This window comes from Gopherus flavomarginatus, chromosome 5 (assembly GCF_025201925.1).
Source record: "Gopherus flavomarginatus isolate rGopFla2 chromosome 5, rGopFla2.mat.asm, whole genome shotgun sequence".
NCBI classification, from domain to species: Eukaryota; Metazoa; Chordata; order Testudines; family Testudinidae; genus Gopherus; species Gopherus flavomarginatus.
Genome location: NC_066621.1, coordinates 151063386 through 151091200, shown reverse-complemented (window position 1 = coordinate 151091200; position 27815 = coordinate 151063386). Strand labels below are relative to the sequence as shown.

Here is a 27815-nt window from a genome sequence, read left to right as displayed (position 1 = left end):
TGTAGTTGGTAAAATCAGCTTCACTTAGACTAACTTCTTTTAACTTTCCAGACAGCTCATCCAAATAAGAATATGCTGATGGCTTGATTTATTTTCAGAAGTGTTGAACACCTGCAGCTCCCATTGACTTCAGCTAGAGTTGTGGATGGATGACATTTTTGCATATCAGACCCAAGAGAGCTGAATCAAATTTATTTCTGGCTTTAACTGCCACACAGTTCAGAGTTGGAGCAGAAACTAGAACCCTCCCAGATATTGGAGTACATGTAGCAGGTAAAACTGCTTGCTGTTCAGACTTCTTTTAATCTAAACGCAGCTTTTTGGCTCTCAATCTAATAGCTTTTACTTTTATTTTGGCATATAATCCTGCGTTAATGTGGAATTTCGTGGAGTGACTCTATGTAAGGACCCTTGGAAAAAGCAAGCTTTTGTTTTACTTACAAAATTCAGAACTAGTGGGTAATGTGAAAACAAGCTGTAAAAAAGAAAACATATCCCGAACAAAGTTACAGAAGCCATTTAGGTGCACAGCAGATAGACAGGACTATTGTGAGCATAAAGCAATTCATTTTTAGTCTGCGTGGTACTTTAAAACGACAAGAAAGCGAAACTGAGTGTAGTTCTACTTCGAAGGCTGAGTGTAAAGGGGCGCCACCTTCTCACTCAGCAGATCTGCCCTCTCTACTATGTATCTGACTTCAGTGAAGAAGTAAGATCTTTTACATCTTCTTGCCCTTGCAGAAGCAACAAAGCTCTGGGAGAGAGAACTGAATTCTTTTCAGGCTTGCATATCAACAGCATTGTTAGCACAGCCAGCTGTGCAATGCCTTTGTTTTCAAATTACGTCCTCAGTTACAGTGCCTCTGTGCAGATATACTGGGGGGTAATTTGGCCTTCAGCACTTCTCTAATGGTTGAAAAATTGTTGCCTGAAAAGTAGCTCAGATGCAGTCCCGTGGTGGTGGTGGTGGAAAGGCTTAAATCAGAAATGTCAACCTTCACAATGAATTTCTCTTTGGTTTAAACCTGATGTGCTCTCAGCTCAGTCCCTTGGGACAGGGTGTGAAGGCAAGTGAGAGAAAACAGGAGAAACCTGCTATATTTTGAGATTGAGGCAGAGAAGCATCATTTCACAGAAACCGACTTCAGCCTTGCAGTCTGGTGGAGTGAAGGGCAGGCAATTACATACCTGTTTCTCAACTCCCTTGTTTGCTAAGAGAAGGTGAAAGGGAAACAATTTAACCCATTTAAGTCTTGAGTGTTAAAGGTCTCTAGAGGAGTTAACAGTTTGGAACCCTGGGGAACGGGGTGAGAACGACTGTGGGGAGTTCCTGAAACAGAGGGGAATAGGAGGGTTGCCCATGGAGCTCATGGGGGAATGCAAGGGGAGTCCCTGGTGTGTGCGATGTGCTTGGCCTACAGAAACTATGAAGCGTGGTTAACAGTTTGGAACAAGGCACTGAAGAGATAACAAAAGAGTACCTCTGAAGCAGGGCTGTCTGGGGGGAGGGCGGACCCAAGTGGGGCAATTTGCCTCGGGCCCTGCAGGGGCCCCCATAAGAGGTTTTTTTGGGGCCCCTGGAGTGGGGTCCTTCGCTCCAGGTCTTTGGCGGCAATTCGGCGGCGGGGGGGTTTTTGCTCCGGGACCTGCCGCCGAAGACCCCAGGCCCCCTGAATCCTCTGGGCGGCTGTGCTCTGAAGTCATGGGGAAAGGATGCTAAGTGGATTCTGGTACTAGCTAATAGTGACGTTAAAGATGTACAGGAGTATCTGATAGCGGCATCATTCTGAAAACTAAGATGGCTTATCCTGGCTGTGGTACCAGTAGTGCTATTGCAAGTCAAATTATTTACCCTCCTAGTTTTTGTCCATCGTGCTCTCCTCTATCTGCCCTGAGCTCGTGTTGTCACTTGCATAAAAAAAAGCCTGTTACAACTATTGTAGATAAACAGTCTCCCTTTCATAAATATTGTAAGAGGTATTGGGGTTTCCTAGATACTGATGTTCAGTCAGCAATTGTCTACCTCTTTGTGTACGTGTACACACCTTTTTGAAATCTCATAGACTTTAAACCCAGCCAGATACATGGGAAAAACTTCTCTGTAGTAACTCAGAACCCTCCCCATCTAGGGTGCCCTCACCAGCCATTGGAGATATTTGTTGCTATCAGTTGTAGATTGGCTGCATGCCATCGTAGGCAGTCCCATCATACCATCCTCTCCATAAATTTATCAAGCTCAGTCTTGAAGCCAGTTAGGTTTTTTGTCCCCACTACTCCCCTTGGGAGGCTGTTCCAGAGCTTCACTTCTCTGATGATTAAAAACCTTTTGTCTGATTTCAAATTTTGTCTGAACTATTGATAAGAATGGAATTTGTAGCTTCAGCTCAGTTCTCCTTATGGAGTCCTTCTGCCCTTTCCTTGACCTTAATCTTCTACTAGTAACTTGGCACTGTGTTCAGGAGATGCTATAGATTGTTTATGGTTATCTATGGTCCCTCTTTACAAAATCAAGGTCATTCAATTGTGGGTATAACCAGGGCCGGCTTTATGACTCGCAGGGCCCAATTGGAATACTCGGTAGCGGTCTGGGGCTTCAGTGGCACTTTGGCTGTGGGGGGTCCATTCCGGGTCTTCTGTGGCACCAAAGGACCCCCACTACCGAAATGTTACCAAAGACCCCCTGAGCAGACCTTCCCCCGCTGCCAAAATGCTGCCGAAGACCCCTGGTGCAGGGCTGGAATCGGGGGAATTGGCATAAAGCCGGCCCTGGATATAACTATAGGCATCTAATGCTCCTGCCTGATTAAGAGCTTCAGTCCTTGGTACTGCAACCTCATTACTGTAATGTATGTGTCCTCTAAATATGCCCTTTCTATAAGTATGTGGTTAAAGGCCTTTGCTGAAATGAAACAAACTTTTGTGGAGTTTAATAAATTAGTAATGTAAAGCAACTAAGCATAGCCCAACAAATGGCAGAAACAATAGCATGTTTGGAATGGAAAATATTTACCTACTGGGTATTTGCAGTGCTGAGATTGTGTTCAGCAAATGGTTTAATAGGATCAGTTTAGTCAAGAACAAAAAGAGGTATTGATAAGTCTTGTTTTTTCCGTTTTTCATTGTCTGCTTTAAAACACCAACTATGCTATATTGAGTAACTTTTTTAAGCATGTTCAGTTAAGGCTTCTCGCCTTCCCAGGCATAAAGAGTTAAGTCTAATTTTAGGAGTCTGAGATTAATGTATGATCTGGACAGTATCACCAGTGCTGTAACAATTAACTGATTGCATTTGTGATTGATTTACCACACTTCTCTTCCGGAGACTTTTCTAGTTTCCAGAGCACTAGTTCAAACAGAGCACACATGTTGGGCACTCCTTTTGAATAGCACATTGCATGCAAAAGTAGTCATGTACAGTAGGTGTATTTAGGTGTTTGTGTCAAAGCTGGTGCAATAATTCCTTTATTAAAATTAAAATCACTCTTCTTGATTTCTAGATCTTTGTTTTGCACTTTTACTAATGCTTGTACAGTTTTCAAGGTGGCCTGGAAAATTCTTTCTACAGCTTGTGCCCTTTTTTGTTTTCTGATGTATAAAGAAGGTGAAAGGGATTTGTAATGTGTAGGCCTTAACTACACTGGCAAGTTTCTGTGCAGTAAAGCAGCTTTCTGTGGTGTAACTCCCGAGGTGTACACGCTGCCAAACAACTTAGTGCACAGAAACTGCGCAGTTGCAGCAAGGTAAAAAAACCCAAAACATCCAAAACCAAAAACCACCCTGACGAGAGGTGTACAGCTTTCTGCGCCAGAGCTACAACACTGTGGTGCCAGTGTAGACACCCTGATTACAGCACTGTGATTGGGCTCTGGGAGGTGTCCTACAATGCCTTTTCTCGCCTCTCTGGTCATGGTTTTGAATTCTACTGCCTGCTCTCAGATGACCAGCCGTGAGCGCCACCCCTTAAATTCCTTGGGAATTTTGAAAGTCCCCTTCCTGTTTGCTTGGTGGCATCTGCAGTGGTCTCAGCGCATCTTTCCAGGTGACCGTGCGAGCTCCACGCACCAGGCGATCCCCAGCTTGGAGCAATGCCGAGCTGCTGGACTTTATCAGCATTTGGGGAGAGGAGGCAGTCCAGTCCCAGCTGCGCTCCAGCTATAGGAATTATGATACCTACAGACAGATTTCATGATGCATGACAGAAAGGGGCCATGACCGGGACACACTGCAGTACAGGATCAAAGTGAAGGAGCTGCAGAATGCCTACCACAAGGAGGCAAATCGCCGCTCTGGTGCTGTGTCCACGAAGTGCTGGTTCTACAAAGAGCTGGACATGACACTCGGTGGCGACCCCACCTCCACTGCGAAGGCCTCTGTGGATTCTTTGGTGGCTCGTGTACCAATCAAGATTGGACCAAGCCAAGAGGAGGAAATCTTGGACGAGGCTGTTTAGGGGAAGGGGGACCCAGAGACAGAGAATGACTCGGAGGTCAGAGATGCATGCAGCCAGGAGGTCTTCTGTACCCCAGAGGAAGCTAGCCAGTCACAGCTGTCGGAGCTTGGTGACACTCAAACAGGAGAGGAGTCCCCTGGTAAGTGGCTTTGATTTTGGGAATCGCTGAAGCAAGTTGTTGAGGGCAGGTGGTTGCAGAAAGCAGGCTTGTCTGTATGATGTGCCTAGTCTGAGCGGTGGAACAGGCTGTTGATGGATTCTCTAACTTAATGGGAATCTCCCTCAGGGATCTCACAAAACTCTCATGGAGATACTGGGCAATCTGCTGCCTCAGGTTCTTTGGCAGAGCTGCTTTGTTTCTTGCCCCAGTAAGGGTGACTTTCCCTCTCCACTTTGCTGTCCCTATGGGGGTGGGGGACCGTTGCTGCACACAGGCAAACTGCATAAGGGCCAGGGCGGAAGCTGCAGTCTTGGAGAAGACCCCCTTGATTCCCTGCTCACCCTCAGCAGCGACATATCTTCCATAATGAACACAGCCTGTGGAAAATATGGGGACAGGAATGATTATAAGGCCCCCCTGCAGTGCTGGCTCTCCCCAAGAGCCACCTGCCCAGTGTACAGTACAGTCCTGGAACACTGATTTCCTTTGCCCCTGGGGTTATTCATCATTATGGGAGTCTTGTGGCTTCTGTGTGCTTGGCTGCGGTCAGCCAGTTAATGATAGGAATGTGAATAGTGTCTGTGTTTGACATCACTGAATTGGAGGAGCAGTGTGAGGTATAAGGTACATTTATTGTGAGTGCTTAACACTGTACTTGAAAGGCTAAGGTGTTGACTCTTGAATGTTCTGAATAAAGGAAGCCTTTGTTAATTAGCCACTAAAGATAACTAGGTGTTAAAACCAAAACAAGTTCTAAATAGTCTGACTAAAATCCCTTCCTGTTCTAAGGGGTTCTACTTTCATTGTAATGTCATTTACAACACTGGTTCTCAACCTTTCCAGACTCTTGTACCCCTTTCTAGAGTCTGATTTGTCTTAAACCACTTGCTTACAAAATCAGACACAAAAATACAAATGTGTCAAAGCACACAATTACTGAAAGATTGCTTGCTTCTCATTTTTTACTATATAATTATGAAGTAAAATCCATTGGAATATAAATACTGTATTTACTTTTTAGTGTGATACTTTGAAAGCTTTTTTTCACTTGTGAGCCTTGTCTGAAGCCCGAGCCTCAGGCGGTGGGGGTCAAGCGTGTAACTTAGCTTTGTGGGGCCCTGGGCAATTGCCCTGCTTGCCTCCCCCTAATACAGCCCCTGCACTTGTGATCCCCCCCATAACCGGTCCCATGACCACCTGGGAGCTGCAATCTCAGGTTGAGAAACACTGATCTAGATGAGTACCCTGGGAAGATCTCTGCATTCTCTCAAGGGTACGCATACTCTTGGTTGAGAACCATTGGTTTGCGCTACACTAGCCCTCCAGGAAGCAGCCTTCTTGCCTGGGCAGGACATGTGCATGCACATGTGGACTCAGGAACGATCTCAAAACAACCATCTTTTTATACATCAAAAGAGAACAAAGTAAACAAACCCAGTCTATTTTTTCTTTGCAAGTCACCTTTTAGTAACAACCATACTGAACTGAAACAAATGTTAGCTATTTTGGGTACTTATCTGACTCCCATCGCTTAGTGTCTGAACGCCTAATAATCTTCAGTGGGGAACTGAGGCACAGACCTGGGATTGTCTACACTAGAAATGCTGCAGTGTTACAGGTGAGCAGCAGTAGTGCTTCAGTGTAGACACTACCTACACTGGCAGGAGGGATTCTCCTGTTGGCGTAGATACTTCACCTCCCCAAGGGTTGGTAGCTAGGTCGATGGAAGAATTAGTCTGTTGACCTAGCGCTGCCTTTGTGGGGACTTAGGTTGACTTAACTACACCAATCAGGGGTGTGGATTTTTCACGTTTCTCAGTGATGTAGCCAAGCCAACCTAGCTTTCTAGTGTAGACTAGGCCTTGAAAACTTGCCCAATGTGTCAAAGAGAGTCTGTAGCAGAGCAGGGATTGCCCCCAGATCTCTCAAGTCCTAGGGCTATTCTCTAACTACTCTGAAGCCTTTCTCTCTGAAGGGCTATGATCTTTGAGAAAATGAGGATTGCCTTTTCAAGGGTTTCTGTTAGACAGTGAGGTGTATGGTTGGTCATGTACAGACATAAAATATATAATCAAACAGTAACTTCTGGTTGGGTACTCTAATCAGCATTCCATTGATGACGCTGTGTGCTGTACTCCTGAGGTGAATCGACTAAATACTGATTAAAAGAACCATAAGCTACTGATTTCAGTTATGTGGTTACATACTATACCTAGAGTGCCGAAGATCACCTAACATTGGGAAAACCTTGCATATGCAAGTTGATGCTTGTTTAAGTGCAGTATCTCATCAATCTCTGCCACAGGATTTACTGGCATGGCTCAGGCTGCTGGGTGACCAAGATGCTGTGTCATTCAGCAGTAAGAAGGTTCATGAACTCTCTTGACAAAATCCCTGGGAAAATCCTGATTAAGGGTGCTGTAGCCTTAATGAAATCTAGCAATGTATCTTTTAAATATCAAAATGAAATTCATTGTCCTTAGCTATGTTTTAATTTTTAAAGCAGCATAAAAATCTCGGGATTACATGTGTCTTGAGACCCCGGAGTTCATAGTCAGCACACTTCTAACATGCAGGGCTAAGTTAAGAATGGCTCATGCATCACCCAGATGGAGCTATAACTTATTTCTGTCTTGCAGAGTACAAGTTTAGATCCAAGGATTAAAACTAATTGAATATCCATCTGAAGGTTATATATCAGCAGAGAGAAACTTGAGTTCTAATTACACAGTAGCTTTTGGTATTGTGAAATATAATACAAAGTTAACTCACTCACTCATAGGAAGCCAGTTGCTAATGAACAATCATGTTAGATGCAGCATTAGAAATGAAATAATTGACTAAGCATTTTCTGTGGTGTTGGGTGAGTGCAGGTTAAAAAGTGAAAATAGTAAAGCTGTCTAAGTTTTGATAACTCAGGGCAGAATGCAGTTCTTCTCCCTTTGCAGAAGGGTTAAAGAGATGCCATCAAAGGTGATAGGTTTAGAACTTTATGTAAGGAGTATAAAAGCTTTTTAGATGGGGAAAGGAGGATTGTCAAATCCAGCCCAGTTATTCAATTTGAGAAATCAGAAGCTCAACTTAAAAAGCCTCTTCCAGGGTAAACGTCTGATGGGTAGCATGTCAAGCGTTTGTAGCAATGCATGGAATCAGTGTGCTTTTAACTGTGCTGCTGCTTGGCAGGGAGGGTGCACGTTAAGTGATTGGCTACGGTAGGATTTGTTGTGTTTGGCTGTTGCTGTGCTTTGTGGAGTGTCACAACCACTTCCAAAGTGGCTCTGTCTTACTAAGGACTGCACCTTGTAGTGTCTATTGTGTTTAATAAAACTGCTGTTTGCAAACCCTATTAGGAAAAAGGATTACAGTACTTTTTTTGAAAAGTGTCCTTATGCTACTGTTAAAAAGAATAGAAGTGAACAGGTTAAATAGTTCAGTTTCTATCCACTTCCCTTATTTCTTCAAGTTTTCCCTGTATCTTTTGATGAAAGTAGTTTCTCTATCCTACCTTTCCTACTTCTTGACAGTTTCTCACTCCTTCCCCCCACCCCTCCAGTTTGGTTTCCCTTTTGCTTGGGATGCTTGCAAATTGGACAGGAAAGAAAGAATGGGAATTGGAATGAAATTGTTCTAATTGTAAGCTAGTCACAGGTTCTCACAACAAATGCTGATCTGACAAATTTTCTTAAAATACTTAACTTTAGGAAAAACAAACCTGCACATGTACATGCCCAAATGGCTGTAGTTTATTTCTGAAGGGTTTTTTGCACGCTCAATAATAAAAAATAATGTGCAGTTGTATTTTGGTGCCCTTGGTCCCTGCTACCTCCCCCCGGACTCCACTGCTTCCCTCCTCCCATTGCCCTGAACTCCCTTCTGCAGCTTTGCACCCTGGGCTCAACCTGCTCTTTGCCTCTTGACCATGGCACCCAGTCAGGCTGGCACTGCTGAAGCCCAGAGCTGGAGCCCCATGGCTGGAGCTGAGGGGGAGAGGGAGGCTGAAACCCAGAGCCCCCTGCCAGAGTCCCATGGCTGAAGCCAGGCAGGGAGGCTGAAGCCCACACCTGAAGCCTCGCAGCTGAAGATTGTGGGGTGGTGTGTGTGGGGGGGCTGGAGCCCTGCCTCGGAGCCCCTAGGTGCTGCAGGGAGGGGCTGCTGCTTTACCCTTTCCCCTGTCTCTGTTCAGGATGCGGTCATGGCCTCAGGAAACGCCCCCCGGTGGCCGCATCTGAGAAACACTGAACTAGACCAAAGATATAAGTACGACTTCATGCAAGGCAAAATGCTTCCCATTTGTGCTGAGAAGAATGTCATCTTAGACTCTGTACCAAAAAGCCTTTATAAATGCCATTGTTCTCATGCTGAAGGCAGTCAGCTTGTCATTCTATTTACACTGTAACTACAATACAGTAGCTCTGGAAGTTTTCATTATAGCCTTGCTTATGCAGGGGGTTGCTAAGAGAAATTATGCTATCAGATCAGTTTTTCTCATCGGGTATATCTGTGAGAGGCTGACTCCTTTAGAGGGAATGCTTTGACAAGTCCATGGTAGAAGCATCCACTTCAAATCACATCTTAAAGCTTTTATTTTTTTTGGAAACTTTCTTCTGTATAAGAGGCGTCCTGTGGCTTCTGAATACTATCTCTCCTGTCACACTTCCTGCGTTTATTATATAGATGTCTGATCACAGAATTCATGGTGGAAGCATGCTTTTGTTCATGCTCCTCTTGACTTTGTAGTGAGTAACAAGAGTAGAACAGGAGCAGAGACTGATTCTACTGAGATTATAGAAGTAGAAGTTGTAGTAATATTCTTTGGATCAAGTATAAAACACCTTTTACCATAAAGAGGTTGCAGATGCATCTTCTGGTGCACCTGAGATAAGGGGCTTCTTTCATCAGATGAGTCTGATTCTGAAGAAGAAAATAATTAGGGCTGTCAAGTGATTAAAAAAAATGAATCCCGATTAAACAATAATTGAATACCATTTATTTACGTATTTTTGGATGTTTTCTACATTATAAAATATATTTCAATTACAACAAAATACAAAGTGTACAGTGCTCGCTTTATGTATTTTTTACAAATATTTGCGCTGTAAAAAAACAAAAGAAATAGTATTTTTCAGTTCACCTAATACAAGTACTGCAGTGCAATCTCTTTATCATGAGTTGAACTTATAAATGCAGAATTATGTACAAAAAAATAACTGGATTCACAAATAAAACAATGTAAAACTTTAGAGCCTAAAAGTCCACTCAGTCCTATTTCTTGAGCTCAGACAGACAAGTTTGTTTACATTTGCAGGAGATAAAGTTGCCCACTTCTTGTTCACAATGTCACCTGAAAATGAGAACAGGTGTTCTAATGGCACTGTTGTAGCCGGTGTCACAAGATATTTACATGCTAGATGCACTAAAGATTCATATGTCCCTTCATCTTCAACCACCATTCCAGGGAACATGTGTCCATGCTGCTGACGGGTTCTGCTCGATAACAATCCAAAGCAGTGCGGTCCGATGCATGTTCATTTTCATCATCTGAGACAGATGCCACCAGCAGAAGGTTGATTTTCTTTTTTGGTAGTTCGGGTTCTGTAGTTTCCGCATCAGAATATTGCTCTTTTAAGACTTCTGAAAGCATGCTCCACACCTCATCCCTCTCAGATTTTGGAAGGTACTTCAGATTTTTAAACCTTGGATCGAGTGCTGTAGCTACCTTTAGAAATTTCACATTGGTACCTTCTTTGCGTTTTGTCAGATCTGCAGTGGAAGTGTTCTTAAAATGAACAACGTGCTGGGTCATCATCTGAAACTACTATAACATGAAATATATGGCAGAATGTGGATAAAATAGAGCCGGAGACATACAATTCTCTCCCAAGTTGTTCAGTCACAAATTTAATTAACACATTATTTTTAAATGAGTCATTAGCCTGGAAGCATGTCCTCTGGAATGGTGGCCGAAGCATGAAGGGGCGTACGAATGTTTAGCATATATGGCACGAAAATACCTTGTAATGCTGGATACAAAAGTCCCATGCAAATGCCTGTTCTCCCTTTCTGGTGACGCTGTACATAAGACGTGGGCAGCATTATCTCCTGTAAATGTGAACAAACTTGTTTGTCTTAGTGATTGGCTGAACGAGAAGTAGGACTGAGTGGACTTGTAGGCTCTAAAGTTCTGCATTGTTCTGTTTTTTGAGTGCAGTTTCCAAATTTAAAGACTCCTTGCCCCAGGACTCCCAGCCTGAGTTTACGACCCTCATGGATGAATGAAAGATGGTAGCCAAGACCTCACTGCAGGCCTCTCTCAACTCGGTGGATGCAGCAGCCAGAACAGTCGCCTCAGGAGTGGTGATGAGACGCTCGGCGTGGCTTCAGGCCTTCTGCCAGAGGTCCAAAATACACTTCAGGACCTCCCCTTCAAAGGGTCTGGTCTCTTTTCGAACTAAACGGATGCCAGGCTGCATAGCCTCAGACTCCTGGGCGACCCTCAAGTCATTGGGGATGCACACCCCACCTACGCAGAGGAAACCTTTCAAGCCCCAGCCGCCGCAGCAAAGGCAATACCAGCCTTGCCCTAGGCAGGAGGTATTGCAGGAGAGGCAGAGACAACAGGTGCAGGCAGAACAACACGCCTAGCCAAGCCCAGGGGTGGCAACAAGCAGGGGTTTTGAAGGTGTGCTCAAGGACAGCATTCCGAACCAGTTACTGGATCTTTCCCTATGTTTCTTGAACTGCTTGTCCCACTTCTACTGTGTGTGGTCCCGTATAACTTCAGACCGTTGGGCCTTATGCACGGTACAAGTGGGATACACACTTCAGTTCTCCTCCTTTCCTCCCTCCCACCCGCCTTCTCCGTCCCTGTTCAGGGACCCCTCTCATGAGCAACTCCTTATACAGGAGGTACAAATGCACCTCGAGGCGGGGGCAGTGGAAGAGGTCCCTCGGGATCTAATGGGAAAGGGGTTTTACTCCTGTTTTCTCATCCCCAAAGCAAAGGGGGGTCTTTGACCCATTTTAGATCTGTGCAGGCTCAACAAATTCTTAGTCAAGGTCTGTTTCCGCGTGGTCTCCCTAGGCACTATTATTCCGTCCCTGGATCTGGGGGATTGGTACTCTGCCCTCGACATGAAAGATGCGTACTTTCACATCGCTCTTCATCCCGCTCACAGACGGTTCCTGCGGTTCACCATAAACCAGCACCATTACCAGTTTATGGTCCTTCCCTTCGGTCTGGCAGCAGCCCCCCGTGTGTTCACGAAATGCATGTCAGTGGTGGCAGCCTTTCTATGAGAGACGAGAATTCGAGTATACTCGTACCTAGACAACTGGCTCCTGGCAGGTCGGTCCGAGGAGGAGGTCCGTTCTCATGTGATGGTGGCACTGGACCTATTCCTCAGGCTAGGTCTCCTAGTCAATGTGCCCAAGTCCTCCTTGATACCCATGAAAGGCTGGAGTTCATCGGGGCAGTCCTGGACTCAGTACAGGCATGAGCGAGCCTCCTGGAGTCCAGATTTGTGGCCATCCAGTGTGCCATAGATTCAGTGCTGAGGTTCCCCACAACCACAGCCAGATGCTCCTGAAGCTCCTAGGGCACATGGTGGCGTGCACTCACGTGGTCAAACACGCTTGCCTGCGGCTCGGGTCTTTGCAATTGGGCAACGTATCTTGCTAAGTGGAAGAGATTCTCCTGCTGGTGTGAACCAAAACATATACAGCCACTCCGTTCCAGTCATCCTGGAATACCTACTGCAACTCAAACATCAAGGTCTCGCCCCCTGCTCGATTTAGAGTGCGTCTGGCTGCCACTTTGGCGTTCCACCTGAGGGAGTCTGGGCATTCAGTGTTTTTCCAACCCTATGGTAGCCCGCTTCCTCAAGGGACTGGAGAGGGTGTTTCCCTACTCATGCCCACCGATCCCTCCCTGGAACCTTAACCTGGTCCTGACCAAGCTCATGGGATCCCCTTTCGAGCTCCTAGCCTCTTGCACTCACCTCTCCCGGAAGGTGGCATTTTTGGTGGCCATTATGTCCGCAAGGAGGGTGTTGAGTTGAGGTCCTTCATCTTGGAGCCCCTTTATACAGTTTTTTTTTTTTTTTTTTTTTTAATAAGGACAAAATGAAACTTAGGCCACATTCCAAATACCTTCTTAAAGTAATCTCGCAGTTTCATATGGGGCAAGACATTTGTTTCTTTCTCAAACCACACACAGCCCCTTGTCACCATAGCCTGCATACTCTGGATGTCCATAGGGCCCTGGCGTTCTATCTGCCGCGGACTACACCTTTCTGCAAGTTGACACAGTTGTTTGTCGCCATTGTGGAAAGAATGAAAGGACTTCCTGTCTTGACACAATGGATATCATTGTGCATTGTGGATTGCATCCGCACGTCCTATGAGCTCGCCAAGGTGCCAGCCCTGGCGATCACGGCTCACTCAACTAAGGCTCCAGCCTCCTCAGCAGCTTTCCTGGTACAGGTTCCACTCCAGAAGATCTGTAAAGCAGTCGCCTGGTCATCGGTGCACACTTTCACAGCCCACTATGCAGTCCATCATCAGGCCAGAGAGGATGCAGCCGTTGGCAGGGCTGTGCTTCAATCAATTGTTCCATGACTCCTACCCTCCTCCTATGGTAAGCTTGTGAGTCACCTAATGTGTAATGGAAGTGAACAATCACTCAAATAAAAAATGGTTACCTACCTTTTTGTAATTGTTGTTCTTAGAGATGTGGTGTTCACGTCCATTACGCTTCCCACCCTCCTTCCCCTCTGTCGGAGTCTCCGGCAAGACGAAACCGAAAGGGGTTCGGATCAGCAGAGGTATATATGCACCATCATGAGGCGCCACTTTGGCAGGGACCTCCCTGCCGGCCCAACAGGAGCTGCTAAGGGAAAAAGTTTCCGACATCTGTGCACGCGGTGCATGCACGTCTAATGTGTAATGGACATGAACAACACATCTCGAAGAACAACAGTTACGAAAAGATAGGTAACCGTTTTTTCTTTGAGATGTATTCCGTGTGTCTTTTCCATGACTTCTCCTCCTCCTTCCCCTCCCTACCAGAGTCTTTCCAGTTGGAAGGAACCAAGTGGAGTCAGGGGCAGCTTGGCCCTTTACACCTGGGTGCAGTGGTGTGAGGCACCAGAGAGAGCTCATCCTGCCCCAACAGGTACTGCTGAGGGAAACCTCTCAGACAGCTGTGCATGAGGTGCATACTCAACCACAGTGGTGTGGGTATGTACGACATATCTTGCCAACAGTTACGGAAAAGTAGGTAACTGTGTTTTAAAAGCACGTTGAGGTTATGCAGCTGAACCTGAATTTCCAAGCTATTTTGCCATAATCATTGATGACATTTTAATTTGATTCATTGAGATTCTGAAAATCTAGTGTACTGTACATGCAGAATAAAGCTTTGGGGGAATAAACTTGTCAAAAAAAGTTTCACTGCAAAGACTAGAACGTGTCTGCTAACTCAGATAGGAACTCGTTTTATCAGGTACATATTCCTCATTACAAAACTGCCATCATGACGTATTGACGGCTCCTTTGGAAATTATTTGAAGCTTTTATAGACATGTATCCTCTACTGACCCATTGTTCTGTTTAAAAATGAGTCTCTCCTTGTATTTACTCAGAGCTCTGGTATTCAGCTGTGGTGGCTCACATTTTCCCTAGTGGAGAGCCACAAAATCATTGTGAGGCCATTACATTATGATACTGCAGCGGTTTGGCTCAGCTTCATTTCGTATTGATGCAACATCACAATGAAAATGTTGCAATGCATCAAGATCTTGGAGTGTGGTTTTGTGGCTCTCTGCAATTCCTTTCAAAGCTGGCTTGTCCACTGTTCCAACATCTCTTCAGACTACTGGGAGGGATCTTTGCAGTGTTCCTTTCCTTAGTGCACTTAGGTCCACTCCACCTGTCTGTCTTGTGTTGAATATGGAGAGGTATGTGGGGCAAGGGCTCCAATGAGTGACAGTCAATTCATGTTGCTTGAGTCCAGACAGTGCTGTGAGTTTGAGAGTCCTGAAGGAGTTGTATGTTGGTGATGGAGAAGACTGGTATGGTTCTCAAGGAGCATTCTTAAGTAGATGGATATTGTGAACTGTATAATTACTGTAATAATGTACTGTAATGATCAATTTAATTACACTTGTGTGAAAACTGCATAATTACGCATTTTTTTTTCTTCAAGGATTAGGCTCTTGTGTAAATGTTCAATATTGACTCTGGGTGAGGAAAATATCAAATTCATTTTTTCAAGAGAACTAATTTGGCTCACTCACTAACAAAAGAAGCTGGTATTATAGCATAACTGTAGCTGCATCATAGTTAAAACTGAAGTTAGCTTTCTGTTGTAAGCCCAACTTTCAAACTCCCACGCTTATTTTCCGAAAAGAGACAAACCTTCCTGAAATTCCCTGTGCTGCATCTCATGAGAGGCTCGACTTTGTCTGGGAAGCTGGATTAAAAATTAGGCGTTTTTTAATTTATAGTGTCTTGAAAAATTGTCTTAACTTTCATTATTTACTTATTTTGATGGGTGAACTCTTTTTTTGTTATATATGTAACTCACCTCCCCTTGTGGGTGAGGCCTCCGCTGAGCTTGTGTGTGATGACGTAACATGAGGAGAGGTGGTCTTTCAGATAAGTAGACCCTACCCCCTTAGGGCTTTACTTGCTGATTTTTATCTATAAAATTCTAACTGGTTAGGGTTGCCAACTTTCTAATTGCACAAAACTGAATACCCCTGCACTGTGCCCCACCCCGGCTTGCTCCATCCCCCCTCCCTCCATCACTCGCTCTTCCTCGCCCTCACTCACTTTCACCAGGCAGGGGGATGAGGTGCAGGGATGAGAGAAGGACGTTGTCCCAGTTCCCAGCCAGTGGGAGCTGCAGAGCTGGCATTAGGGGCGGGGGTAGTGCGCAGAGCCTCCCTGACTGCCCATGTGCCTAGGGCCGCAGGGACCTGGCGGCCATTTCTGGGAGCTGCATGGAGCTAGGGCAGGCAGGGAGCCTGCCTTAGCTCTGGACCCCCACTGTGCTGCTGCAGGCCGGTTGGCACTGCTGACTGGAGCTGTCACGGTCCCTTTTCAACTGGGCATTCCGGTCGAAAACCAGATGCCTGGCAACCCTCTAGCTGGTAGTGAATGGGGAGCCAGTTTAGATCCAAAAGCACTGGGGTCATGTGCTCCTGGAAGGAGGTGCAGTGTAACAAAGGCACTGCCTAATTCTGCACCAGCTTCATTGCTTAGGGCATGTCTACATTACACTCTGGATCAACAGACAGTGATTGATCCGGTAGGGGTCAATTTATCGCGTCTAGATGTGATAAATTGACTGCCAAGTGCTCTCCCGTCGACTCCGGTACTCCATCGGAGTGAGAAGCGTAGGCGGGGTTGACGGGAGCGTCAGCCATTGACTTACCACAGCGAAGACGCCACTGTAAGTAGATCTAAGTACTTGGATTTCAGCTACGTTATTCACATAGCTGAAGTTGCATAACTTAGATCGATTCTCCCTCGCTTCCCCCTTGTAGACCAGGCCTTAGTCTCTGAAAATCATCAAAATGACTCCGCCTACAAACTCAGGTTATTTTTTATTGGCTTTGCTGACAAGAAATTCTTATTTCTTTGGAGGGAAAGCTTAGAAAAATTGTCAGCTTGTACCCCAGACCAAGTGCAGCAGGGAAGCAATTAATGGGCTTCTTAACGAGGGATTATCAATGAATCCCTGTATTGAGACTGTGGTGGAAAAATACTCCATACAGTTTACCTTCAAGTGTCCAGATGTAGAAGTGGTCCTTTGCTCTCCTCTCCTTTTAATCTATGGCTGTAGCCAGCACAGAATTCTTACCCAGGACTGTGTGCATGTGAGAGAGAGACACACTATGACTTGTTACTGACTCCAGATACAAAGAAAATAAAATTTCCTGGTAACTTCTTGGTAGGATTTTTGCATTTGTTTTGACAAAATTTAGAGGGCACCATTGTGGGTGAATGGGCACTAGAAGAGGTGACATAATTTTTATGGCTGTGGAAACAGGCTGTGTTCCTTGGCTGTTCATCTGTACATATTCTGATAATCAGGTGTAGGTTTTGTTGTAAAGGGTGTGATAGCGTGTTTGCTGGACTCCATTGACGTGCACACTTCCAACCTTAATTATTTTTAAATGAAGTTCAAAGTTAATGAATTTGTAGCTGCATATTTTCAGATGGAATTCTAGCCTCATTTTTTTTGAATGGTTATAACTTTTGATTATTGTAGGTGGATTTTTTTCTTTTGGCTTCTCCACACACGGATGCTCAGAAAGATTAATCCAAACTAAAGTTGTGAATTAAAAGTGGATTAATTTAACTGCACTAAACCCTCGTGTGGACATTCTCATTCAAAAACAAAGTGGCCTTGATTCAATTTAGTTTAATTGGCCTATGTACACTTGGTCACTAAAAGTTACCTAGGGCGCTTTAATGTAATACTGTTTCAAACACTTTTGTTAAAATTCACCAGCAGGCTCTACACAGACCAATTAATGTGAAACATGCTAATTTGCTTTGGCAATCATACTCCCAGAGCGTGCATTAGCCCACCCTGTAGACAAGCCCTTGGAAACTAATAGCCTAAGGCAGGTTAAAGTCAGGAAAATAAAACTTGTACAGAAGTCCAACTCTGTTCCACTTTCTAACAAAGTATATCCGTAGTGTCCAAGTCAAAAATAAAAGTAGGTTGTCAATTCTGGGCCTACAATTAGATTTATGGCTTTATTTTGATGTGTGGATGCTTGCATGTATGTTCCCTTGCATTTTTGCTTTGCTTATGTACTCCAGTGTCAATGTGCATGTATGATGATGTGATGAACTCCATAGAAGTCTCTTGATGACGTCTTATATGCTTCAGCTCAGATGATCAGTGTTACTACATGATTCATAAGAACAGCCATACTGGGTCAGACCAATGGTCCACCAAGCCCAGTATCCTGTCCTCTGACAGTGGCCAATGGCAGGTGTCCCAAAGGGAATGAACAGACAGGTTATCATCAAGTGATCCATGCCCTGTTGCCCATTCCTAGCATCTGGCAAACAGAGGTTAGGGATGCCATTCCTGGCTAATAGCCATTGATGGACCTATCCTCCATGAATCTTTGTAGCTCCCTTTTAAATCCTGTTATAGGATTGGCCTTCACAACACCCTCTGGGAAGGACTTCCAGAGATTGACAGTGCATTGCATGAAAAATACTTCCTTGTGTTTGTTTTAAACCTGCTACCTATTAATTTCGTTTGGGGCCCCTAGTTCTTGTATTATGAGAGGGAGTATATAACACTTCATTTATTTTCTCTATACCACTCATGATTTTATAGACCTCCATCATATCCCCCCTTAGTCACCTCTTTTCCAAACTGAAAAGTCCCAGTTTTATTAATCTCTTCTCATACAGAAGCCGTTCTATACCCTTAATCATTGTTACCTTTTTTCTGAACCTTTTTCAATTCCAATGTACCTTTTTTGAGATGGGGCAACCACATCTGCATGCAGTATTCAAGGTGTGAGTGTACCATGCGTTTATATAGAAGCAGATATATTTTCTGTCTTATCTATCCCTTTCTTCATGATTCCCAACATTCTGTTTGCTTTTTTAACTGCCGCTGCACATTGAGGGGATGATTTCAGAGAACTATCCACAATGAATCCAAGATCTTTCTGGAGTGGTAACAGCTAATTTAAACCCTATCATTGTATATGTATAGTTAGCATTATGTTTTCCAGTGTGCATTACTTTGCATTTATAAACATTAAATTTCATCTGCCATTTTGTTGCCCAGTCACCCAGTTTTGTGAGATCCTTCTGTAGCTTGTTGCAGTCTGCCTGGGACTTAACTATCTTGAGTAGTTTTGTATCATCTGCAAATTTTGCAACCTGACCTTTTGCCCCTTTTTCCAGATTGTTTATAAATGTTAAATAGGACTGGGCCCAGTACAGATCCCTGGGGGACACCACTATTTACCTCTCTCCATTCTGAAAACTGATAGTATATTCCTACCCTTTGATTCCTATCTTGTAACCAGTTACCAATCCATGAGAGAACCTTCTCTCGTATCGCATGACTGCTTATTTTGCTTAAGAGCCTTTGGTGAGGGACCTTGTCAAAGGCTTTCTGGAGTTTCGCAGTTCAGAGCAATTGCATTTGTGTTTCCCATCAGCACTTCAGCAAGGGCACCCACTCTCAGCCCCCTGGCTTCCCTGGCCGTCACCTCTGTTGGGTGGAGACACGCAACTCTCTCCCTTCTGACGGGGATGTGTCCAGGCTGAACAGTTCCATGTCTTCACTGTGTTATTCCTAGCAGATACCACACAGTATCTGTGCAAGCCTGTTTTATGAAGGTAAAAGCACTACAGAGAAAACGTGAAAAACAATGAGAGACTCTACACACATGCTAATAAGCTTACCAGGGTTCCCTTAGCCCTAACACAGGCTGTAGTAAGAGCAGTGCTTCCAAACCCCACCCTGTGGGGTTTCTTGTGGTTTCAAGTTCATCACATCTTCAGCTCAGAACACAGTTTTTTGGGGCCTCAGGAGTCCTTTTAAACCTTCCCTAAAGATTGGGGCCCTCCATGGACTAGGTCCTGTCCATTTGCCCTGACCCTGTTTAAAACCAGGATATTTATCCAACAAATCCTTCCTTCGTCTGGGGCAAGATTCAGGACATTCTTCAAGGTAGGCCAAGATTTAGGCCTTGGTTTTCTCTTTCCTCTTCCCTTCAGCTCACTTCTAAGGTTATATCATATATCTGGCTATATAATAGGCTGAAATTTGATTTATCTTGCCTAAACTAAAACTTAATAAACGTGGTTTAACTTTTTGCAAAAGGTTTGGATTGAAGGGTGACACTGTCACCCGTTACCCTGTATTTATTGGTTCTTGCTGAACAGCCTTTGAAGTATTTTTGTGATGTGATGTGTTTAAAAAATGTAAATTCCTGAAAATCCAAATGGTGGGGAACCCCGGTGCCCCTAAACTAATGGACACTAGTGTTTATAAACTGTAAAGCTTTTCTGTACAGACTAAGAACCTCTGAGAGGTGATTTGTCCAAGGATAACTGATTCCAGAAATTCTTATTTATGTAGATTTTCAGATTTGCACTTAAGTAGTAACTATTAGTTTTGATATAGTAGCCTTAGAAGTAATTATCTAAAAAAATATTGTAGTAGTTAAGGAATCTGAAAAACCTGACCTGAAACTGATTCTTGTTTTTCTTTTATCCTTAGATTTTTTTCTTTTTTTTTAAAGGAAGTAGTTCAGAAAAAGCACAATGGAGTTTTATGAGTCTACCTATTTTATCATCCTCATTCCTTCAGTGGTTATTACAGTCATCTTCCTATTCTTCTGGCTTTTCATGAAAGAAACATTATATGATGAAGTCCTTGCAAAACAAAAAAGGGACCAAAAGTTTCTGCCTTCTAAGATGGATAAAAAGAAAACTGAGAAGAAAAAGAACAAAAGGAAAGATGCTCAGAATGGGAACCTCCACGAGTCGGATTCTGAGAGCACACCTCGGGAGTTTAAACTGTCTGATGCCCTGATTGCAGATGAAGAGCACATACTTCCTGTTCCCTTGGGTCTGACTGAAGCTTCGAGCAGCGTTAGAGAACGGAAGAAGAAGGAGAAGAAACATAAGACTGTGCAAGAGGAGCACGTGTCTAAGGAATCAGAAGGATCCAAGCCTGCAGGCAAGAAAATTGAACCAGTCCCTGTTACGAAACAGCCCACTCCACCCTCTGAAGCAGCAGGATCGAAGAAGAAACCTGGGCAGAAGAAGCAGAAAAATGGAATCGGTATCTCATGTTACATATATTACTTGCATGCCAAAACTGTGTTGTGCTTATTGCAAGGCAATGTAGTATTTAGTTATTTATCAGAACTGTTCTACCAGTTCTACACTGGGCAAAAGTTCACTTCTCATCTTTAAGAGTTTTTTGCTTGTTCCATATTTCATCTGGCAGCGATAGTCCTCCCCATCCCCCCTCACCGTTTATTTACCTCTTCCAAAATTGGTGAGAAGTATTACTGCTTTATCTCCTGATTCTGCTTTGTTCTATGGTTTGACTAAATTGGTCTTAAGCTATTAAAGGCTTGATTACCTCAAAGACTGCAGAAAAATATTTGCTAGACACTCTCTGGCATCATGCTATCCCAAAATGAGGCCCTAGGACATGAGAGAGATGAGATGGGTGAGGTAATATTTTTTATTGGTCCAACTCACCCACCTTGTCTCGCTCATATCCAGGGATCAACATGGCTACAACAGTACTGCAAACTCTAGCACCTAACAGCTGTTCTGATGAGAGTGGGCATACATAAAGCTCTGAATCCTATGACAACTCATTTTGCTTTAAGTTCCTAGGCTCTTTATATAAGTTGGTTACTGCGAAGTCTGATACCTACGATAAGAACCCTTTCCACTGGGTAACTATCTTGGAGCTGTAAGAAGTAGAAAATTTTAAATAAAATGCTACCTGGAGCTAGAAAAGAAACTGGTACAGCCATTATAGCCAACCTCAGTTACTAGAGTGTAGATCCTTCCTGCAGAAGGCAAGGACGCTGCCTGATCATAGACTGCCCTCTTGGCTTGGTTTTTATCCATATTAGCGAGGTAGCAAAAGCTAGTATGTTAAATGTGTTAACTACAATTACTTAAATATGAACAACGGTTTAAAAATTATTCCAACTCTTAAAATAATTAAAAAACAATTGGAGGTCTTGGCCTTTTTACATGCAGCTGTAACCTGTTAGACACAGGGAGTGGAAAAAAAATGACATTGTTGGTTTGTGGTTTAGAATAGAAAAGCAGATGTACTAAATCCTACAGTGTGGGTATTCAGATCTTTTAAGAAACTGTCTTTGTGGGCCTGGCTATGAAATGTGGTTTGACAAGACTGTTTTAAGGGCAACCACAACTAACTTTTGTCCTTGGATTACCGAAACTGCCATAACCCTATTGTGTGTTCCAGCTCTGATGGGAAGATCATGTAGTATACTCTCTCCAAAAAGAGATCTGAATGTCTGTTAAAATCAACTTTAAAAGGAATAGTTCCATAACATGGGACATTATTTTCTGCTTCTCACAGTTCCAGTGTTTTGAGTGGGGAGAGGGGAATTGTTTAAGGGGGTGGCAGGAATACGTTGCTGAAAATGAGAAGTTAACTTTTGTAACAAAGACCGTCAATTTTGCTTTTGTGCTGCAACGCATCTTGATTGAAGTTGTTAAAACTAGAGAAAGCCAATTGCCATTTGTTTGTCTTTGGTTTCACTGCTCTGTGTTCTGCTTGCATGTCTAATTCTCAGCGCTGCTGCTGCTGCTAAGTTTGCTACAACCCTGTATTGTCTTCGGGTTTAACTTGGCTTTATTACATATGCACACAAAACTTTAAATTCTGATTAAAGTGTAGGCAAGAGTGTCTTCAGTCTGGAATGCCTTTACTGCTTATTGCAGTTTCACGGTTTAAATGTAGTTATTTGTAAATAGAGAAGTGAATGTCTCTCTCATATCCCTTTTGTAGATGACCAGGATTCAAAGAGTGAGTCATTTACGTCTCCTACCAAAAAACAAGACCCCCTGCTGTTCCAGCATGAGATAAAACAAGAAAGTGGATCGGGAAAGAAGAAAGTTTCTACAAAGAAACAAAAAATTGACAATGGTGAGAGAATACTGCAGAATATTTCTTAGTTCAAATATCATTAACTGGGTATTATGTAAATAGGTGTGCACTTGAGTAGCACAAACAATTAGCATTCCCTAAGATTGGTAAAGGAGTAGCTTTTCTAATAAAGTAGGAATTTTAGAGAATAGACACATTTTAATTTCCTTAAAAGAAAAAAAAATTATTCAAAAGGGGGATTTGTTTTAGGCTTAAAAGCTACCTAGCTTTAGGCAAAAGTCATTAGAAAGTCTTCAGATTTCAATTACCCCAAGCCTTCTATTCATCCTTTCTCATAATACGACGTCTCAATGGGACATGGACTGAAATTGAAAAGCAACATATTTAAAACTAATAAAAGGGACTAATTTTTGTTTTACACAACACACAAGCCAATGGTACTCGTTACCACCCAGTGACACTGAGACTGAGGCGCTTGGTTAGGATTCAGTAAAAAACTTTGTAGGGTGGGGAACCTCCACAGTTATGTTAGGGATAATAAGTCCTCATGTTTCGAAGAATAAGCTGATCATAAACTGGTTCAGGCGGTCATCACTTTGCATTTTGATTACTGCCACATCTTTTTTTTTCTGGCCTTGACAAGTACTTTCTTCCCCTGCTCATATCCATTCCAAAGGCTGCTTCAAGTTCATATTCCTAGCCCACGCTTTGACCGTGTCACCCATCTCTTTGGCTCTCACTTTACTTTTGCTGTCACATCAAACCTAAGCTGCTTGTCTTCATTTTCAAGGCCCTTCATGGTGTATCCCTGCCCTATCATCTCTTTGAAAAGGTGACAGATTGTTTAGACAAAGGAAATGCAGTACATCTAATTTACCTCGATTTCAGTAAGGCATTTGACACTGTTCCACATGAGGAATTATTAGTTAAATTGGAAAAGATGGGGATCAATATGAAAATTGAAAGGTAGATAAGGAACTGGTTGAAGGGGAGACTCCAACGGGTCATACTGAAAGGTGAACTGTCAGGCTGGAAGGAGGTTACTAGTGGAGTTCCTCAAGGATCAGTTTTGGGACCAATCTTATTTAACCTTTTTATTACTGACTTTGGCACAAAAAGCGGGAATGTGCTAATAAAGTTTGCGGATGACACAAAGCTGGGAGGTATTGCTAACACAGAGAAGGACCGGGATATCATACAGGAAGATCTGGATGACCTTGTAAACTGGAGTAATAGTAATAGGATGAAATTTAATAGTGAAAAGTGCAAGGTCATGCATTTAGGGATTAATAATAAGAATTTTAGTTATAAATTGGGGGACACATCAGTTGGAAGCAACAGAGGAGGAGAAGGACCTCGGAGTATTGGTTGATCACAGGATGGCTATGATCCGCCAATGTGATATGGCCGTTACAAAAGCTAATGCGGTTTTAGGATGCATCAGGCGAGGTATTTCCAGCAAAGATAAGGAGGTGTTAGTACCATTATATAAGGCACTGGTGAGACCTCATCTGGAATACTTTGTGCAGTTCTGGTCTCCCATGTTTAAGAAGGATGAATTCAAACTGGAACAGGTTCAGAGACGGGCTACTAGGATGATCTGAGGAATGGAAAACCTGCCTTATGAAAGGAGACTCAAAGAGCTTGGCTTGTTTAGCCTAACCAAAAGAAGGGTGAGGGGGGATATGCTTGCTCTTTATAAATATATCAGAGGGATTAATATTAGGGAGGGAGAGGAATTATTTAGGCTTAGTACCAATGTAGACACAAGAACAAATGGGTATAAACTGGACAGTAGGAAGTTTAGACTTGAAATTAGACGAAGGTTTCTAACCATTAGAGGAGTGAAGTTCTGGAACAGCCTTCCAAGGGGAGTAGTGGGGGCAAAAGACATATCTGGCTTTAAGACTAATCTTGATAAGTTTATGGAAGGGATGGTATGATGGGAGAGCTTAATTTTGGCAATTGCTCTTTGATTATCAGCAGGTAAGTATGCCCAGTGGTCTGTGATGGGATGTTAGATGGGATGGGATCTGAGTTACTGCAGAGAATTCTTTCCTGAGTGCTGGCTGGTGAGTCTTGCCCACATGCTCAGGGTTTAGCTGATCGCCATATATGGGGTCGGGAAGGAATTTTCCTCCGGGGCAGATTGGCAGAGGCCCTGGAGGTTTGCCCCCTTCCTCTGCAGCGTGGGGCATGGGTCACTTGCTGGTGGATTCTCTGCAGCTTGAGGTCTTCAAACCACAATTTTGAAGACTTCAATAACTCAGACATAGGTTAGGGGTTTGTTATAGAAGTGGATGGGTAGGATTCTGTGGCCTGCTTGTGCAGGAGGTCAGACTAGATGATCATATTGGTCCCTTCTGACCCTAAAGTCTGAATCTGTGAGTCTATTTGCTATTGAGATGACAGTTCCTGCCTCCAGTCAGCCTGTTCTGCCAGCCTCCATCACCCATGTGTTAGATTTTAGAACAAGCACCTTCCTGCTTCCTCCTCACACTTGGGAGAAGTTCCCTGCAAACATCTGCAAAACTGTTATCTTCCTCCAAAAACTCCCCCTAGCCGTGATGCCTTCAGAAAGCTTGGCAATCTTAGACTGTTGGTGCGCTGAGAGAGACCACTGCCAATCATGCTGACCAATATCTTCTTCTTGTTTCCTCTGACTGCCCTGTCTGTCTTTATCCATCTGCCTCTTGTTCTGTTTGCACAGTGCCTGGCACAGTGGTTCATCACTGGGGCTTCTAGTTGCTATGGTAAAACAAATAATTAATAGTAAAAATAGCTGCTTCATGAGGGAACTCCTCAGTGGTATCATCTTGCATAGTTGTCCATAAGGGAATTTCTTGGATGTTCCTCTGATGCATATGGGGCTAGTCGCTGTCAGACAGGTATTGATCCTGTTTGGCATTATCTTTCTTCAGTCTGTTTCAGCCAGAGTGCTAACATTTCTTGGACCGTAGACTTTGCTCAGGCAGAGGGAAATCTACCAAAAACTCAAATAATTTCCAGCATCAGGTCAGCTGAACTGGCATGAAAACCAATAATGTAGTCAAGAGTCCAACAGTCGAGCAGTTTTTACCCCTGTTTGGATTAGACTCATTTTTCAGCGAGTTTCAGTAAAACGGTGAGGGGGAGAGGGCTGTAATGAGCTTGCCTGTAGTATGGGTTCCAGCTGGTTCAGCTAAACTGCTCTTAGATTTAGGTTGGATGTAATGGTAAACTTTCCTGAAGTAGACAGATATAACTATGTACAGGATGGTGACTTATGATTCAGAGGGAGTATAGAGTGCTCGACTAAGTGTCAGAGCTGGTTTCTCTTGCCAGCGCTGACCTCCCCGGTGATCTTGGGCAAATCACTCCACCTCTTTTGGCAGAGACTGTCTCCTGCTGTGGGTTTATGCATTGCCTAACACTGGGGCTCCCAGTATAACTCAGCATTTCTAGGCACTACTGTAGTACAAATAACCTGTGAGCTTGCTGTTGCACAATACTAGATTTCTTAGTGAAATTGACTTCAGTCTGCAAGTATGCTAGGCCTGACTGCTGTCCCTAGAGTATTCTGCCTAAACAGTTTAGTTTGCTTATGGGAATAACCTGCTGGGTGTATTGCATATAAAGTAGATCAGTACTTCACAAATGTAATAGTCATTTTTTCCCCACCTTAAACTTCATTAATGCTGAACTCTCCATGGTGTTTCAGCCATAGGCAGTCAAGCCTCATAAGCTACCTGAGGCTATTTCATTAAAGCGAAATGAAAGTTGGAATATGAGTCAGTTTAAGTGCTAAAAGGCAATATTGACAAATGTAAATTGAGTTATTTATTGAGTAAATTAAATCATTGTTTTAGAGATACTCATTTGATTAGTTAGTTGAACCCCTGTACTCAGGTTATTAATCTGTGGTGAATAATGGAAATGGGGATTTATGAAACTAGCTGATGAAGTTTTTCAAGGGGACCAGGTACATTTCACCCACCTCTTTCTAGCATGATGTGCTTAAATTTTGAAATGGAAGATAATTATATGACATTAACATGTTCCATGGAACTGTAGTTGCAGCTTTGGTTGATGAGCCTCTTATTCATGCAACTACGTACATTCCTTTGATGGATAACTCTGATCTGAACCCTTTGGCGGAAAAGAGAGAAGTGGCTGATGTGGGAAAACAAGACACAGCCGAGATGATCCAGAAAAGCGGTGCTAAGAAACTGAAGAATGAAACTGATAAAGGTAATGTAACAAAAAGAGACAATGTAATCAATTTACAACCTCCATTGCGTGTGCAAGTTGCATAAATCTGTTGAGCTGAAGAGATAAATGTTCAACTCCATCTTCAGAATGTCACTATACATTGTCAAAATTATTCCAGTAGGAAAGCAGACGTTGATTTTCTTAATCCTGGGAAAAAACCTTTCTTTTTTCCTAGGAATACCCAGTCTTTTGGGGTTTATTTGTGACTACAAGAAATTGCTTTTACATTTACACATCCTTTTTTTGATCCTTTTGACAGTTCTCGGTAAGGAGCCCAGTTCCCTTATTGACTTCCTGCTGCATATTGGGAGCCCTCTGCCCCCAAAAGAAAGTTCAGAGGAGACCTGCAAGTCTCGCTCCACTTAAATTCATTAGACACTCGCTGACTGTCAGTCCTTTCCTGGAACCCTCCACCAAGCTTTTTTGAAAGTCCAGTCATAGGGCTTGGGGGCCTTGGAAATCTGTCTGTTTACGTAGTCACCACTCCCAAATTTAAGTGCCGTGTACTCTGAGCAAGTCAGTGTGCTATGAGGCATAAAACAATAGAGACTGAAAGAGGCTGCCGGACACAACAGAGTCCTGAAATGTGACCTTCGTGTGTTTGAGTGGTGGAAGAGGGGGATGTTGGGAATGAGTGAGGTGGTGACCCATTAGTGAAGCCTGTAAAAAGGATCAGTCTCTTGATGTCCTTATAAACATTATCTAATTAATGACTTGGCAGTGTGCTTTATGGCACTTTGATTTCTATATACGGTAACTTAAATATAGAATCGAAGGGATCCTGGCAACTTTCTGGGAACTTAGCCTGGCACCCCAGCACTTTTTTCTCCTGTACTTGTAGTCCAGATGGCTGTTCTATACTACAGTGAGGCTAAAAGCTTCTCAGTTACACCCATCCCTTGTTTATTCTCTTGAACGTAATTCAAATGTAGCTCATTCTTCTGTCAACTGGGATTTGTCCACCTAATTTAGAAACATTCCCATATTTCAGTTGTAAGCTTCTTGGGTACAGGGGCAAGATTCTCCTCTATTTGCAGAGCACCAAGCACATGTTGCTTTGAGCCAAGCTCTTCTCTTCCTGCAGTGTCTTAACCTACATGACTCCTGCCAGCCAGGGATTTTGGAGTTTCGCTCCATGATAACTGCATTAGTGACGGCCTTAAATCTAGTTACTGCTTGATATGAAGGCTTGTGGTCAAAGCTAATATGGATTTATCTGCTGAATAGAGCAGATAATTAACTACAATGCTCAACATCTTTCCCTGGTCTGTGGGTTTCAGGGTTTT

The 27815-nt window shown here is 43.5% G+C and overlaps 1 protein-coding gene across 4 annotated transcripts in view; it reads left to right on the top strand.

The window, feature by feature from the left end:
• The window catches only part of KTN1 (kinectin 1), an 81991-nt gene that overhangs the window by 19644 nt on the left and 34532 nt on the right, over nt 1–27815 (top strand). Inside the window, exons 2-6 of one of the 4 annotated variants that reach the window (XM_050952543.1) lie at nt 99–273; nt 18821–19001; nt 19888–20454; nt 22180–22317; nt 26332–26508. In XM_050952543.1, coding sequence (XP_050808500.1) covers nt 19932–20454; nt 22180–22317; nt 26332–26508 — 838 coding nt within the window. In that variant the 5' untranslated portion in view covers nt 99–273; nt 18821–19001; nt 19888–19931. The remainder of the gene's footprint in view (nt 1–98; nt 274–18820; nt 19002–19887; nt 20455–22179; nt 22318–26331; nt 26509–27815) is intronic. The other 3 variants (XM_050952545.1, XM_050952546.1, XM_050952544.1) reach the window with 3 other exon arrangements.